The 15,238-nt window shown below is 42.3% G+C and overlaps 1 protein-coding gene across 2 annotated transcripts in view; it reads right to left on the bottom strand.

Moving 5' to 3' along the window:
* Positions 1–10,044: 10,044 nt before the first annotated feature.
* Positions 10,045–15,238, bottom strand: part of LOC137563736 (mitochondrial inner membrane protease ATP23 homolog) — an 82,913-nt gene continuing 77,719 nt past the window's right edge. For both annotated transcript variants that reach the window (XM_068276604.1, XM_068276605.1), the window contains one exon: positions 10,045–10,633. In XM_068276604.1, coding sequence (XP_068132705.1) covers positions 10,587–10,633 — 47 coding nt within the window. In that variant the 3' untranslated portion in view covers positions 10,045–10,586. The remainder of the gene's footprint in view (positions 10,634–15,238) is intronic.

Below are 15,238 nucleotides of genomic sequence, written 5' to 3'. Positions count from 1 at the left end.
ACATTTGTTTCTGCTAATATTGTAACCAGTTACTAAATATATACTGTACATACCGTACTATCTATTACTTGCAGATTTATGTGACATTCAGAATCACAGAGCCAAATCAAAACAAATAGGATACCAGTTTGGTCAAATGAGGGATGTTTTATTATGAAGTGGTTTAACAGAGTAACCAAGTAGCTTAGGGTGGGCTCATACCCACTGCTGTAAGCCTTTGTCAAATAGTTTGGCCTCAGCATAAGTACTAATAACGAGTACAATACATCAGGAATTATTTTTTTCTTCTGAAAAACCTTAGTAATTCAGTGCCAACAATGTGACTGTAGCCTCAATTGGGGGGGGGCAGGGGGGGGGGGGGGGGCTTGGAAGTGAGGGATTTGGAATGCTTTTTGGTGCCTTCTCTGCCTACTTTGAAAATGGTAGCTTTAAAAAGTAACAGCAGACTGAAATTTCTCGTACCTCTCTAGAAAGCTTTTGCTGGTCCCTGGTCTTCTTTAATCTCCTACTTCCCAATTGAGCACAGTGAAGTCTTCTGCAAGTTATCAGCCCTGCACACCTCCTACCACTTAGACTATGGGAAGGGTAAGTGTTATCAGCCCTGTTGTCGGAATCCACCCCCTTTACCTTCCAAGAAGTACCAGTGACAGGAAGATGGGGACACAAGACACATATTAGGAGATCCATCTGGAAGATGGCTGCATTATCTTCACTGTCACAAAGGGCTAGAAAAAACCTGCAGAAAAAAGGGAGAAGCGCGGCCCATCGGGGAAGCCTACCCAGTGAGGTGAATATACGACTTTTCAAACTCTGCTTTAAAGTGATGCTGAAAACAAAACAAATAATGAATGGGTTAATTCTTGCAGTTTTGTAAAAGAATGAAAAGAGCATTGGTATTGCTGTCTGGTTTTTAGATACAACCACACGCAGTATACTTTATATAGGGCTGTGGAATCTTGTTAGTAATCAGTTAGAAGAAAGCTTCTCCTTGACTTGTCCCCAGAACATGCCCCTCTTCCCCACTTCACAGAAAAGCCCAGGTATTGGCTAAGTGCTCATGCTTCACCTTCATATACAATCCTCCTCTATGGCTGTAAAAATGACTTGCCTGTAGTAATGTTATGGCAATTATTATTATTATTATTTATTGTATTTATAAAGCGCCAACATATTACGCAGCGCTGCACAATAGATAAATGGGTTAACATACAGGTAGAACATACGGAAACTCACAACAAAACAAGATCATGCAAATGATTTGATAACAATACAGTGTCATAGGTCAAGATAGAGACTGTTCGAGTCTACAAGAAGGGTGGTTGTGAGTAAGATTGCATAATCAAGCTGGATACATTAGGGAGGAGGGCCCTGCCAGAGGCTTACAATCTAAAGGGTGGGGTGGAGACAATAGGTGCATCTTTTGAGAGGGGGTCTAACAGAACATATTATGATGCTGGTGTGGGGGGGTATGCGAGCGTGAAGAGGGGAGTCTTGAGAGCTTGTTTGAAGGTATTAAAGGTGGGAGCGAGTCTGACGGCTGGTGGGAGAGAGTTCCAGAGAGTAGGGGCAGCCCTGGTGAAGTCCTGCAATCGTGCGTGTGACTGAGTTATGCGTGGTGCGACTAGGCGCAGGTCATTGGAGGATCGGAGGGGGCGGGCTGGTATGTGCCTGTGGACCAGATCATAGATGTAGGTCGGGCAGGTCTTGTGCACTGATTTGTAGGCCAAGCACAGGATTTTGAAATTGATCCTAAAGCTGATGGGGAGCCAGTGTAGTGCTTTACAGAGCGGAGTTGTAGAGGCGCTGCGGTGAGAAGAATGTATCAGTCTGGCTGCCGCATTCATTACCAATTTAAGTGGGTCAGTACGGTTAGAGGGGAGGCCAGATAAAAGAGAATTGCAGTAGTCTAGGCGGGAGATGACAAGGGCATGGATAAGGAATTTAGTGGTGTTAGGGGACAGGTAGGAGCGGATCTTGAAGATGTTGCGGAGGTGGAAGTTGCAGGATCTGGCAATACCTTGGATGTGGGCTGTAAAGGAAAGTCCAGAGTAACGCCTAGACAGCGGGCTTGGGAGGTAGGGTGGATAGTAGTATTTTCAATAGTGACGTGCAGATCTGGGAGGGGTGCAGCTGTGCGGGGTGGGAATATTAGAAGCTCAGTCTTGTCCAAATTAAGCTTCAGGTACCTGGCAGCCATCCAGGAGGAAATGGATGTGAGGCAGGCAGAGACTTTGTCCATGGTAGAGGAGGAGAGATCTGGGGTGTGGAGATATATCTGGGTGTCGTCGGCATACAGGTGATAATTGAAACCCATGGAGGAGATGATTTTGCCAATTGAGGCAGTATAGAGTGAGAACAGGAGTGGTCCTAGGACGGAACCTTGAGGAACACCAAGTGAGAGGGGTGTAGGAGTGGATGAAGAGCCATTGAAAAATGTTGTGAAGGAGTGGTTGGAGAGGTAGGAGGAGATCCAGGCTAAGGCTAGGTCCTGAATGCCCATTAGCTGCAGGGAGTGGAGGAGGAGGGAGTGGTCGACAGTGTCAAATGCCGAGGAGAGGTCCAGGAGGAGCAGGATGGAGTATTTACCTTCGGCTTTGGCAAGGTCGTTTACCACTTTGGTGAGGGCTGTTTCTGTAGAATGGGCTGGCAATCACAGACATGCATAATAAATGGCAGAGGATGACATAATTTTCATTATAAACTATTTAGTCCAATAACAGACAAGACTCATGTGACAAATCAGATCCCAGTTGTACAGCCAATGAAATGATGATAAAATGAAATGACCCTTCATTTGCATAGTGCTTTTCTCCTGTTTTACTGAAGGGCACAGTAAGCTACCCTGGTTGTATGCGTATACTGCAGTCATAGGCCTTGATTCACTAAGCTGTGCCTTAAATTGAGCAGCACGAGTTAAAAATCCTGTGCACACGCTAAGCGTTGTAGTGCTGCGTAGCATGCTATGCTAACTTACACCAGCTCCTTTCTAAGTAGCTGCGCCTTAAATTGAGCAGCACGAGTTAAAAATCCTGTGCGCACGCTAAGCGCTGTAGTGCTGCGTATCATGCTCTGCTAACTTACACTTGCTCCTTTCTAAGTACCAGCCACTCATTTAATTCCACCCTCAGCCCTGTTGGTTCCAGTATTTTTGTAGGATGTACTTGACAAGTGCAGGGAACACATCCTACAAAGACACTGGACCAGATGGGGCTGAGGGTGGGATTAAAGGAGCGGCTGGTATTTAGAAAGTTAGCAGAGCATGCTACGCAGCACTACAGCGCTTAGCATGCGCACAGGATTTATAACTTCCTTAGCGGTAATCCTAAATCAGGCTCTGGATGGAAATCCACAGCTCAGAGCGGTAATCCCATGTGAGTTATATGCAGGAGCTGCTATGGTATGTTTTTTTTTCTTGTGAAAAAATTGCACAGTTTTCAGACCCTAAATATGGAAATAATCATAACACCAGGGAGGTTAATTCACGCTGCTCAATTTAAAGCACAGCTTAGTGAATAAAGGCCATAACCCGCTACCCCTTCCATAGTCAAGGGTCAATGTCCTTGGGGGAGTTAATTTACCAAGCACTGTTATCTTAGGATGTGGAAGTAAACTGGAATATACCCATAAACAGGGAGAGCTTACAACAAAAACATAATCATCATAAACCACAAACAGGGAGAACACACAACAAACTTCAAGCATATATCGAAGGACTAGAATTATTGCTGCAAAGCTTACTTACTACTATGTTGCCATTCTATCCATAATCTGCAAGCTCTTCTGATTTTGGACTGCATCAGAAAAACACATCAGTGGCTGAACATGAGCAGATATAGTGCAAGCCTAATAGAGGGAAGGGGAATGCAACTAGGGATCAAACACACACAGCAGCAGGCAGCTGGTACACTTGGGGTCTAGGGAACTGTGCTGATAGTTTGGAGCATGTGCATGGAATCTCCACCTCCCAACACCACACCTTGCATGGCAATCACAGCAAATACAAGCCAAGGGAACTTAAATTGCAGCATCTCAGCTAGTAATACCAGACCCCACAGGTAGTTTTCAGCCTGTGAGAGAGCCACAAACACAATGCTTTCTAGCAATATGAACACCATTCTTTATGCCATGTGCATCATTCAAATGAGACTATAGCAGTTTTTTTCATTTATGTAAAGAACCTTAAAGGAAACCAGAGCTCAAGAAAAAGTAAAGAATCGATACTTACCCGGGGCTTCCTCCCGCCTCATAAACACGTGCGAGTCCCTCGCCGTCCTCCCGCGGTCTGCCGTTCAGTTGCAATTAGTCCTGGTAACCTGCTCAGTGAAATCAGTCAAGGTCTTGCGCATGCACAGAAGACCCAGACTGGACACAACTGAGCAAGTTAACTGGGCTGATCGAGGCTGAACGGCAGACCGTGGGAGGACAGCGAGGGACTCGCACGTGCTTATGGGGCAGGAGGAAGCCCCGGGTAAGTATTGATTCTTTACTTTACTTGAGCTCTGGTACACTTTAAACTGGAAAAAAAACATTAAAAACACAGTTCTTTTTTAGATATTGCCCAGCTCAATTTCTATACCAGGTTTACAATGCTAAGTAAGTAATATGAAAATGGCTTTTAAAAGACGATGAATGTGCTCATCCAGACCTCTCTTGCAGGATCTAAATGGTTTTACTAATTATTTCCCCACAAGTAGCTCAGTTTATGTCTTAAAGTGGACCCAAATTAAAAATACAAGATTTCAGAAATAAAATCTATTTTCTAAATTATAATAATAAATAGCAGCCTTTTTTCAGCTGCATGATGACAAATATAAAATATTTTACATTTATTGGAGGAACCCCACCCTTCCTTTCAAATTGCCGGGAAATAATCCGGCAAATTGGTGGAGTAAATGGTGTCCGGCAATGGAGGAATTGCTAATGGCTGCCCCCAGTATAAACCTAATTATGAAAAGAGAAGGGTGAAAAGCATACACTGAAATGCTCATAGGGTTGAAGGAGTGTTATTTATCTTTGTATGTGTCAGAGTGGTGCAACTAAATATTTTTAATTAAAAAAAATGTTTGGTTTGGGTCCGCTTTAATGACTAGCAAATTGCACAGAATCAGCACAGAGCACTTCATAATACTGAAATAAAATAAGTAGCCCGTTGAGCCTTTATTATATATGCTAATTATTAAATTTTATGCTTTTTTATTATTCGCAGTATGAAGGAACTAAGTATAAATTACAGGATGGCTTCTACAAGCGTCCATAAACTGGTGATAGAAACAGAGTGCGTTTATTTATGTAGCATTAGGCGAAACATGATTCAGTAATTGTTGATGTATATGAAGGAAAATAAGCAGATATCCCAGCTAACATAAAGCAAACTGATAGAAATGAACAATTGTGAAACTGCAGCTCGATAGGGATACTGTTTTGCCATACCATAAATGAAGATGTATATGGGCTACATCGATGTGAAGCTCCAAATTTGTTAAAAATTGGCATAAACATAACAGTACTGCACAAGTGTTCTTAAAATGTAACAGGATTAAAAATGAACTTGCTGCTTTGGTATGCAATCAGCATTAAAATTCCATATCGACGATAAGCTCAAATTGCATTTCTGTGCAAGCAGAGCCTTCTGTACGCTTGCTTTAAAAGAATGGGCATTCCAATTCCAATCAGCATCTCGCAGAGTAATTAGCTGCATGAATCAGAAGCCCTTGTTACTCATTTTTAACACCTGTGCTTATGCAGTTACTGACATCAGGTTCTGATCATTTTTATTAGGAACACTGTAGAGTAGTAGCTGTTTTGCATGCACATAAAAAAAAAAGTTGAAACAATGTTTGCTATTAATATTTTCAGTATGTGCAGCTGAACTGAAGGAATCGCATCTATTCTCAACAAAAATGAGAACTTCCTGTCATTCAATTAGATGGGGTAATGGGGTACCTTCTAACTTTTTGAGATAATAAAGAGGGACACTTAAGCCATGCCCTTGCCACACCCCTAATAATGCCCATGTCACACCCCTAGTCACACATACCATAAAGATTCCATAAGAAAAATATGTTGTTTTATAATTCAAACCACACTGGTCCTTTCTATTCTGGTTTATTTCCCTTCATATTAACATTGGAAAATAAGAAATATATCAATTTAAAGGACGGGAATAAAGTTTAGAGTAGAAAAAATAAAAAATACATATATTTATACAGATCTATATGTCAGTCCTGAAAGAGGGGCAAATGAGTGGGATTTGGTTCCCAAAGAGGGACTGTCCCTCCAAAAGAGGGACAGTTGGGAGCTATGGGGTACAACAGGTAAAAACTATACATTTTCAAGAAATGACAATCCTTCAAAAGTTATTAGGTGTGGAATTCTATTTTTTCCCAGCTAATCAGTTCATAATATTTCAATGAAACAATGAAGTAGGAGATAATTAGTTAGGTTCTGCAGTGCATACATATGAAACCACTTTTATGTCCAGGAACAAAAATAATATTCAATGAAAGCACAGATGCGGTTTTTTACCCTATACATTTTATTATTTTATCCAGCAATGAAAGAAAATCCTGCTGGTCACCCAAGCCTATTGCTGACACCCATGTGACCACTCGTCACCCTTCTCTTCTGATGTATCATGCTGTCTGTTCTCCACCAAGACAGCATGAGTCATCTGTAGGAAGCAGGATCACAAGCGAGTTCAACTGTGACTCCACTACTCAATAGTCAATTTGTACTTCAGGGTTGAGGGTTAAACTTCAGGGTATTCATAAAGTTAACCGAAAAGAGGTTCTGGCTATGAAACAACATACGTGCTTATGTACTAGGATATAATTGTGAATATTTGCATGGAATCACTACAGGGGCACTTTAACTTCTAACAACACCCAACTGACAACCATATTCTTATACAATATGTACATTTTTAGAGCATATTTGTATATACTTTAGTAAATCAATCCACATCTACTTGTATTTGTCAAAGTCTGTTATGTCATCTTAAAAAACAGTCTTCTATCCAGAGGGAAAAAAGACAATTTAGATATCTATTCTGTCACAGTTGGTGTCCCTGTAGAGTGCCAGAAGTATGGAATTAAAGTTTTGGCATTTAATATAGCAATGGAAATGAAATCTGCACTCAGCTTTCAAATCCCTTTTGTAACAGGCATGACAAGGCCAACATTTTATCTGTTATAATGGCTATTTTATTGCGATTTCACATTTTTGGAACATTTTGTGTATGACATTCAGTGCACACATTACTATGTATTATTTTATACTGGTCTAAGTAAAACATTATTAAAGTTATTTTAACTAAGTAAGGGCCGGTGCACATCTAAAAGCACTAGCGTAATCACAAACGCTCAGAGCTTTTAGAAGTGATTTTTTAAGCTATCCTAAGCATGTGCGTAGCGATTGTCTATCTATACCTAGTGATTTTTGGATCACATTGCTCTGGTGTGACCGATCCCATAGAGAAACATTAGCCAAGCGCTTTTGAAAGCGTTGGCATTTTAAAAAAGCGCTCAGAAACGCTCTAGGTGTGCACCAGCCCTCTCACACACAATAAACAGAGAAAATCGAAAAATGTTTTAAATCCATATCAAATGGGACATTTCAGAATTGCAGTTTTTTTTAATCAAATGTAACATGTGGGCGATTATTCAATTAACTTTTCACTTGAGTTGCCTCACAGGAGAAGTTTTTATAATACAATAACAAATTATTTTTTAAGCCCCCCAAAGAGCAGGAAAATAGTTGGTAATTCTTTTACCCCCTTTTAGTATTAATACAACTGATTGGTGCTGACAAATTATTCCGTAGAGAAGATCAAAAATGATCTCCTTGTAGAAATCTCAGGAGAGAAGTTAATTGAATAGGTACTATTATCTCTACCTGTATGACAATTTTAGAGTGTTTTCTCTTTTCGAAGGGGGAGAAGGAAGAAAGAAGTCTACAATATAATATACCATAAAACATGGAGTCATGGGGAAGTATGCCCAATTTTACTTCTGTGCACACGTCTGGATGCACCTTTAGTGCAGTTCTTTTACCAAAGATCAACTAAAATGGAGTCATTTCTTCCGTGCACTTAAAGGGACACTTAAGTCAAACAAAAAAAATTAGTTTTACTCACCTGGGGCTTCCAATAGCCCCCTGCAGCTGTCCGGTGCCCTCGCCGTCTCCCTCCGATCCTCCTGGCCCCGCCGGCAGCCACTTCCTGTTTCGGTGACAGGAGCTGACAGGCTGGGGACGCGAATGTTTCTTCACGTTCCTGGCCACAATAGCGCCATCTATGCTGCTATAGCATATATCATATACCATATAGCAGCATAGAGGGTGCTAATGTGTCTGGGAACGCGAAGAATCACTCGCGTCCCCAGCCTGTCAGCTCCTGTCACCGAAACAGGAAGTGGCTGCCGGCGGGGCCAGGAGGATCGGAGGGAGATGACGAGGGCACCGGAGAGCTGCAGGGGGCTATTGGAAGCCCTAGGTGAGTAAAACTCTTTTTTTTTGTTTGACTTAAGTGTCCCTTTAAAGAGAATCTGTACTCTAAATTTTTTACAGCAAAAAGCATACCATTCTATTCATTATGTTCTCCTGGGCCCCTCTGTGCTGTTTCTGTCACTCTCTGCTGCAATCCTGGCTTGTAATTAACAGTTTTAGGCAGTGTTTACAAACAAACTAACCAGCATGTGATAGACTCACATAAGCAGAGTGTGTGAGTCATACAGAGTGTGCAGGGGGCCTGCAGAGGGTGTGTATCGCTTCTATCCAATCACAAGCAGCCCTGCACATTCCACACATTCAAGCCTTAGCCCGCCAGACACGACAGAGTAATGGAGATAAGATTTATTACAGAGACAGTGCAATTAGGAAAGGCTGCAGTAAACCAGAGCACATTAGAACAGGCAAAGGAACTTAAAGGATAGAAGAACTATGGCTGAAAATTTTGTTACAGAGTCTCTTTAATGTAGATCCATATTAAAGAGAATCTGTATTGTTAAAATCGCACAAAAGTAAACATACCAGTGCGTTAGGGGACATCTCCTATTACCCTCTTACACAATTTAGCCGCTCCTCGCTGCATTAAAAGTGGTTAAAAACAGTTTTAAAAAGTTTGTTTATAAACAAACAAAATGGCCACCAAAACAGGAAGTAGGTTGATGTACAGTATGTCCACACATAGAAAATACATCCATACACAAGCAGGCTGTATACAGCCTTCCTTTTGAATCTCAAGAGATCATTTGTGTGTTTCTTTCCCCCTGTTCTCATGCACTGAAGTTTCAGGCTGCTTGTTTCTTCCTGCAAACAGCTTTGCCCTTGTCTGTAATTCTTCAGTATGTGAAAGCCCAGCCAGCTCAGAGGACGATTTATCCAGCTTGTAAAAGATAAGAGAGAAGAGAGAAGCTGCTCTAATCCTAAATAACACACAGGCAGTGTGCACAGAGGGGCCTGGAACTATGAACTCCTCGTTCATAGCAGAACCACAACACTGAAGAACTTGGCAGCCTTCCAGACACAGGCTGACAAGTCTGACAAGAGAGAGATAAGTTGATTTATTACAGAGATGGTGATAGTAGAACGTGCTGCAGTAAGCCAGAACACATTAGAATAGCTTTTTGAACTTGTAGGATGATAAAAAACAGGATGCAATTTTTGTTACGGAGTCTCTTTAAAGTGGACCTGAACTCTTGCACAGGACAGAAAGAAATCAGAGAAATGCACAGTGTATGTATGTAGAGACAGACTAACCAGCATGCTCATGGTGAACCAGAACTCATTGGAGGGTGTGAGGGGCTACAATTGTCCTAAAAGCCCCCTTACTAAAAAACTAAGGAAAACAAGAGTTTGCTTTCTTAAAACAGAAAGAATGTGCGATAATTCAGGTTGGAGTGAGCTTGAGATGTCTACCAGTGCATCACTGCTGAATATACGCAAATTAACCTTTGGGCAACCAAGGGCAACAATGGTTAATTTGCATATATTCAGCAGTGATGCACTGGGAGACATCTCAAGCTCACTCCAACCTGAATTATCTCAAATTCTTTCTGTATGTAGAGAGTTTAGTCTGTTTAATTACACCTCATTTGTGTCTAATCACAATTTGAAATCTGATCTCTCCCGTGTCACATGACTGCCTATGGCAGATAAGCAGATACGCCAATTTGAAAGCATAGGATGTTAACAAGATGTCTGCTTCCATGAATCAGGAAGTAAACACACTACAGATTTTTTGCAGGATTTGTATCAGCTGTAACAAAGAATTTTTTCTTGTTTAAAGGTTATTATGGTGTTGCCTATCTTATAGAGCAGAGAGACGCTCTGAGTTCAGGTCCACTTTAATCCAGAACAAATTCCAGCTTGCGCCAAACTTTTCACTCTCCTTGCCAAAGAAACTGACTTTCTGATTGGTTACTCTTAGGTATTGTATACTTTTGGCACTCAAACCATCAGCTTAGTACCAGTACATTCCATGTTGTAACCCCCATGATGCAATAGAGTAATTGGTAGAGGGAGTCATCCTGTGCAGCTTTATAAAATACATATGGTGTACTATCTTAGTTCTTTTACTCCATAGTCACTCATAGGGGCTTTTTCGTTTTAGTAGATTCTGGAACCAGTGACATGCCTGCAAAAATACAAAATAATAATATTTTAATATACATTGTATTATACATAAAAAAGAACACACCAGACAGGTCAGGGATAAAGTTATTGAGAAATGTAAAGCAGGCTTAGGCTACAAAAAGATTTCCAAAGCTTTGAACATCCCACGGAGCACTGTTCAAGCGATTATTCAGAAATGGAAGGTGTATGGCACAACTGTAAACCTACCAAGACAAGGCCGTCCACCTAAACTCACAGGCCGAACAAGGAGAGCGCTGATCAGAAATGCAGTCAAGAGGCCCAAGGTGACTCTGGACGAGCTGCAGAGATCTACAGCTCAGGTGGGGGAATCTCACCATAGGACAACTATTAGTTGTGCACTGCACAAAGTTGGCTCTTATGGAAGAGTGACAAGAAGAAAGCCATTGTTAACAGAAAATCATAAGAAGTCCCGTTTGCAGTTTGACACAAGCCATGTGGGGGACACAGCAAACATGTAGAAGAAGGTGCTCTGGTCGGATGAGACCAAAATGGAACTTTTTGGCCAAAATGCAAAACGCTATGTGTGGCAGAAAACTAACACTGCACATCACTCAGAACACACCATCTCAACTGTCAAATGTGGTGGCAGCATCATGTTCTGGGGGTGCTTCTCTTCAGCAGGGACAGGGAAGCTGGTCAAAGTTGATAGGAAGATGGATGGAGCCAAATACAGGGCAATCTTGGAAGAAAACCTCGTAGAGTCTACAAAAGACTTGAGACTGGGGCGGAGGTTCACCTTCCAGCAGGACAACAACTCTAAACATAAAGCCAGGGCAACAATGGAATGGTTTAAAACAAAACATATCCATGTGTTAGAATGGCCCAGTCAAAGTCCAGATCTAAATCCAATCGAGAATCTGTGGCAAGATCTGAAAACTTCTGTTCACAAACGCTGTCCATCTAATCTGACTGAGCGGGAGCTGTTTTGCAAAGAAGAAAGAGCAAGGATTTCAGTCTCTAGATGTGCAAAGCTGGTAGAGACATACCCTAAAAGACTGGCAGCTGTAATTGCAGCAAAAGGTGGTTCTACAAAGTATTGACTCAGGGGGCCGAATAATTACGCACACCCCACTTTGCAGTTATTGATTTGTAAAAAATGTTTGGAACGATGTCTGATTTTCGTTTCACTTCTCATGTGTACACCACTTTGTATTGGTCTTTCACGTGGAATTCCAATAAAATTGAATCATGTTTGTGGCAGTAATGTGACAAAATGTGGAAAACTTCAAGGGGCCGAATACTTTTGCAAGCCACTGTATCTGTATGTCAGTGGGTATATACTATTATACCAGCTTTATGGTCTCCAAAAGAGATTTATAATCCCTTATTTTCAATCTGCCTGATATCTTTGTCTAGGCAGTGGCTGCACTGCACTCCACCCCCACAAATCAAATGTTATTTCAATTCAAATGAAACGCTATCCACATGAAGGCACTAATGAAATTAAAATTAAATACCATTCAAACCCACTCTGTTTTCAAAACATAGTGCCCCATAAAGAAGCATCTCTTTGGCTTCTGTTTTTTACGCCCATGTATATTTATTCTTAATGACTTCTGCCAACAGTTACCATTGTTGTTTGCGCAGAGTCAAGCTGCTCCTGGCACAAGTGGTATCCAAAAGACTGATGCACCAAAAGAGTTTTTGGCTGATTTTGAACATAAACAAACGATTTCAATGTTCCAGCCTGCAGTACAATCATCTACCCTGCTCAACATTGCAGCCTGCTTGCTGTCAAACAAGAAAATCCAGATGGGAGCATGACCATTTAGCAGAGTTTTTCCTTCTGTTGTTGTTTTTTTGAAGCAACAGTCTTATGAATATTTCAAATTCACTTGATACAGAGGTAAAATTGGCACAATGTTTTGGGACTCTTAGGCTCAACACACACCATACAATCTTGGTTGTTCAATCTTACCACTTTCATTTAGTATAAGATCTTATCCGATCAATCATTCAAGGTAATTTCAATCTGTTGGCCCTTATACTACATACACTCACCTAAATGATTATTAGGAACGCCTGTTCAATTTCTCATTAATGTAGTTATCTAATCAATCAATCAATCAATCAATCGCATGGCAGTTGCGTCAATACATTTAGGGGTCTGGTCCTGGTCAAGACAATCTCCTAAAGTCCAAACTGAATGTCAGAATGGGAAAGAAAGGTGATTTAAGCAATTTTGAGCGTGGCATGGTTGTCGGTGCCAGACGGGGAGGACTAAATATTTCACAATCTGCTCAGTTACTGGGATTTTCACGCACAACCATTTCTAGGGTCTACAAAGAATGGTGTGAAAAGGGAAAAACATCCAGTATGCGGCAGTCCTGTGGGCGAAAATGCCTTGTTGATGCTAGAGGACAGAGGAGAGTGGGCCGACTGATAGAAGAGCAACGTTGACTGAAATAACCACTCGTTACAACCGAGGTATGCAGCAAAGCATTTGTGAAGCCACAACATGCACAACCTTGAGGCGGATGGGCTACAACAGCAGAAGACCCCACCGGGTACCACTCATCTCCACTACAAATAGGAAAAAGAGGCTACAATTTGCACGAGCTCAATGTTGCCTGGTCTGATGAGTCTCAATAGAGTCAGAATTTGGCATAAACAGAATGAGAACATGGATCCATCATGCCTTGTTACCACTGTGCAGGCTGGTGGTGATGGTGTAATGGTGTGGGGGATGTTTTCTAGGCACACTTTTGGACCCTTAGTGCCAATTGGGCATCATTTAAATGCCATGGGCTACCTGAGCATTGTTTCTGACCATTTCCATCCCTTAATGACCACCATGTACCCATCCTCTGATGGCTACTTCCAGCAGGATAATGCTATATGTCACAAAGTTTGAATCATTTCAAATTGGTTTCTTGAACATGACAATGAGTTCACTGTACTAAAATGGCCCCCACAGTCACCAGATCTTAACACAATAGAGCATCTTTGGGATGTGATGGAACGGGAGCTTCATGCCCTGGATGTGCATCCCACAAATCTGCATCAACTGCAAGATGCCATCTTATCAATATGGGCCAACATTTCTAAAGCATGCTTTCAGCACCTTGTTGAATCAATGCCACGTGGAATTAAGGCAGTTCTGGAGGTGAACAGGGGTCAAACACCGTATTTGTATGGTGTTCCTAATAATACTTTAGGTGAGAGTAGATTTGGTAAATCTGTACAACCAAGATTGGTTGGTGTGTGTTTATTTATTTATTTATTTTTTGTATTTATAAAGCGCCAACATATTACGCAGCGCTGGACATTAATTTAGGTTACAGACAATATTTAGGGGTGACAAACAGCAATATGACAATACAGGAATACAAGAAAACCAGATCACACAGCACAGTATGAGTACAAGGTAATGCTTAGTCAGTCACTGGATGGGAGCATGGAGTTAGGCAAGTTAGGTTCACTCAAATGCATAGCATGGGTGCACAGTAATAGATGTGCATGATCAGGTAGGACACAAAAGGAGTGAGGACCCTGCCCAAAGGCTTACAATCTAGAGGGAGAGGTAGGGACACGAGAGGTAGGGGACCAGAGTTCGGCTGTGGGTTTAGAGCAATTGTGAGGGGTGGTAGGCAAGAGTGAAAAGGTGAGTTTTGAGGGCCTTCTTGAAGGTGTTGAAGGAGGGGGCTGCCCTAATGGGTGGAGGTAGGGAGTTCCATAGTGTCGGAGCGGCTCTTGAGAAGTCTTGGAGGCGTGCATGGGACTGGGGGATGCGGGGGACGGTCAGGCGAAGTTCATTGGAGGAGCGGAGTGAGCGGCTTGGTGTGTATCTCTGAGTAAGATCAGAAATGTAGGTTGGACAGGTTTTGTGGATGGATTTGTACGTCAGACACAATATCTTGAATCTGATTCTGGACTGGATAGGAAGCCAGTGGAGGGATTCACGGAGGGGAGCCGCCCTGGTGGAGCGATGGGAGGAGTGGATAATTCTGGCAGCTGCATTCATGATGGACTGCAGTGGGGCTATTCGGGTCTTAGGGAGTCCAGACAGAAGGGCATTGCAGTAGTCGAGGCGGGAAATTATGAGGGAATGGATGAGGAGTTTGGTGGTGGCAGGGGTCAGGAAAGGGCGAATCTTACAGATGTTACGAAGGTGGAAGTTGCAGGACTTTGTGAGGTTTTGGATGTGGGGAGTGAAGGAGAGTGCGGAGTCCAGGGTGACACCCAGACAGCGGGCTTGAGAGGTAGGGTGAATAGTAGTGTGGTTAACAGTGACCTGCACATCTGGGAGGTCCAGGGATGACCGGGGTGGGAAGATCATAAATTCCGTTTTGTCTAGATTTAGTTTTAGGAACCTAGCGGACATCCAGGAGGAGATGGCAGATAGGCAGGAGGAGACCTTGTCCATGGTAGTGGTGGATATGTCAGGGGTGTGGAGGTAGATCTGTGTGTCATCTGCATACAGATGATAGTTAAAACCCATGGAGGAGATAACCTTGCCAATGGAGGATGTGTATAGGGAGAACAGTAGGGGGCCAAGGACCGAGCCTTGGGGGACTCCCACTGAGAGGTGGTTGGGGGTGGACGAGGACTCATTGAAGGAGGTCGTGAAGGAGCGGTTGGAGAG

The sequence above is a fragment of the Hyperolius riggenbachi genome, chromosome 3 (assembly GCF_040937935.1).
Source record: "Hyperolius riggenbachi isolate aHypRig1 chromosome 3, aHypRig1.pri, whole genome shotgun sequence".
Taxonomy (NCBI): domain Eukaryota; kingdom Metazoa; phylum Chordata; class Amphibia; order Anura; family Hyperoliidae; genus Hyperolius; species Hyperolius riggenbachi.
This window is presented reverse-complemented; position numbering and strand designations above follow the sequence as displayed.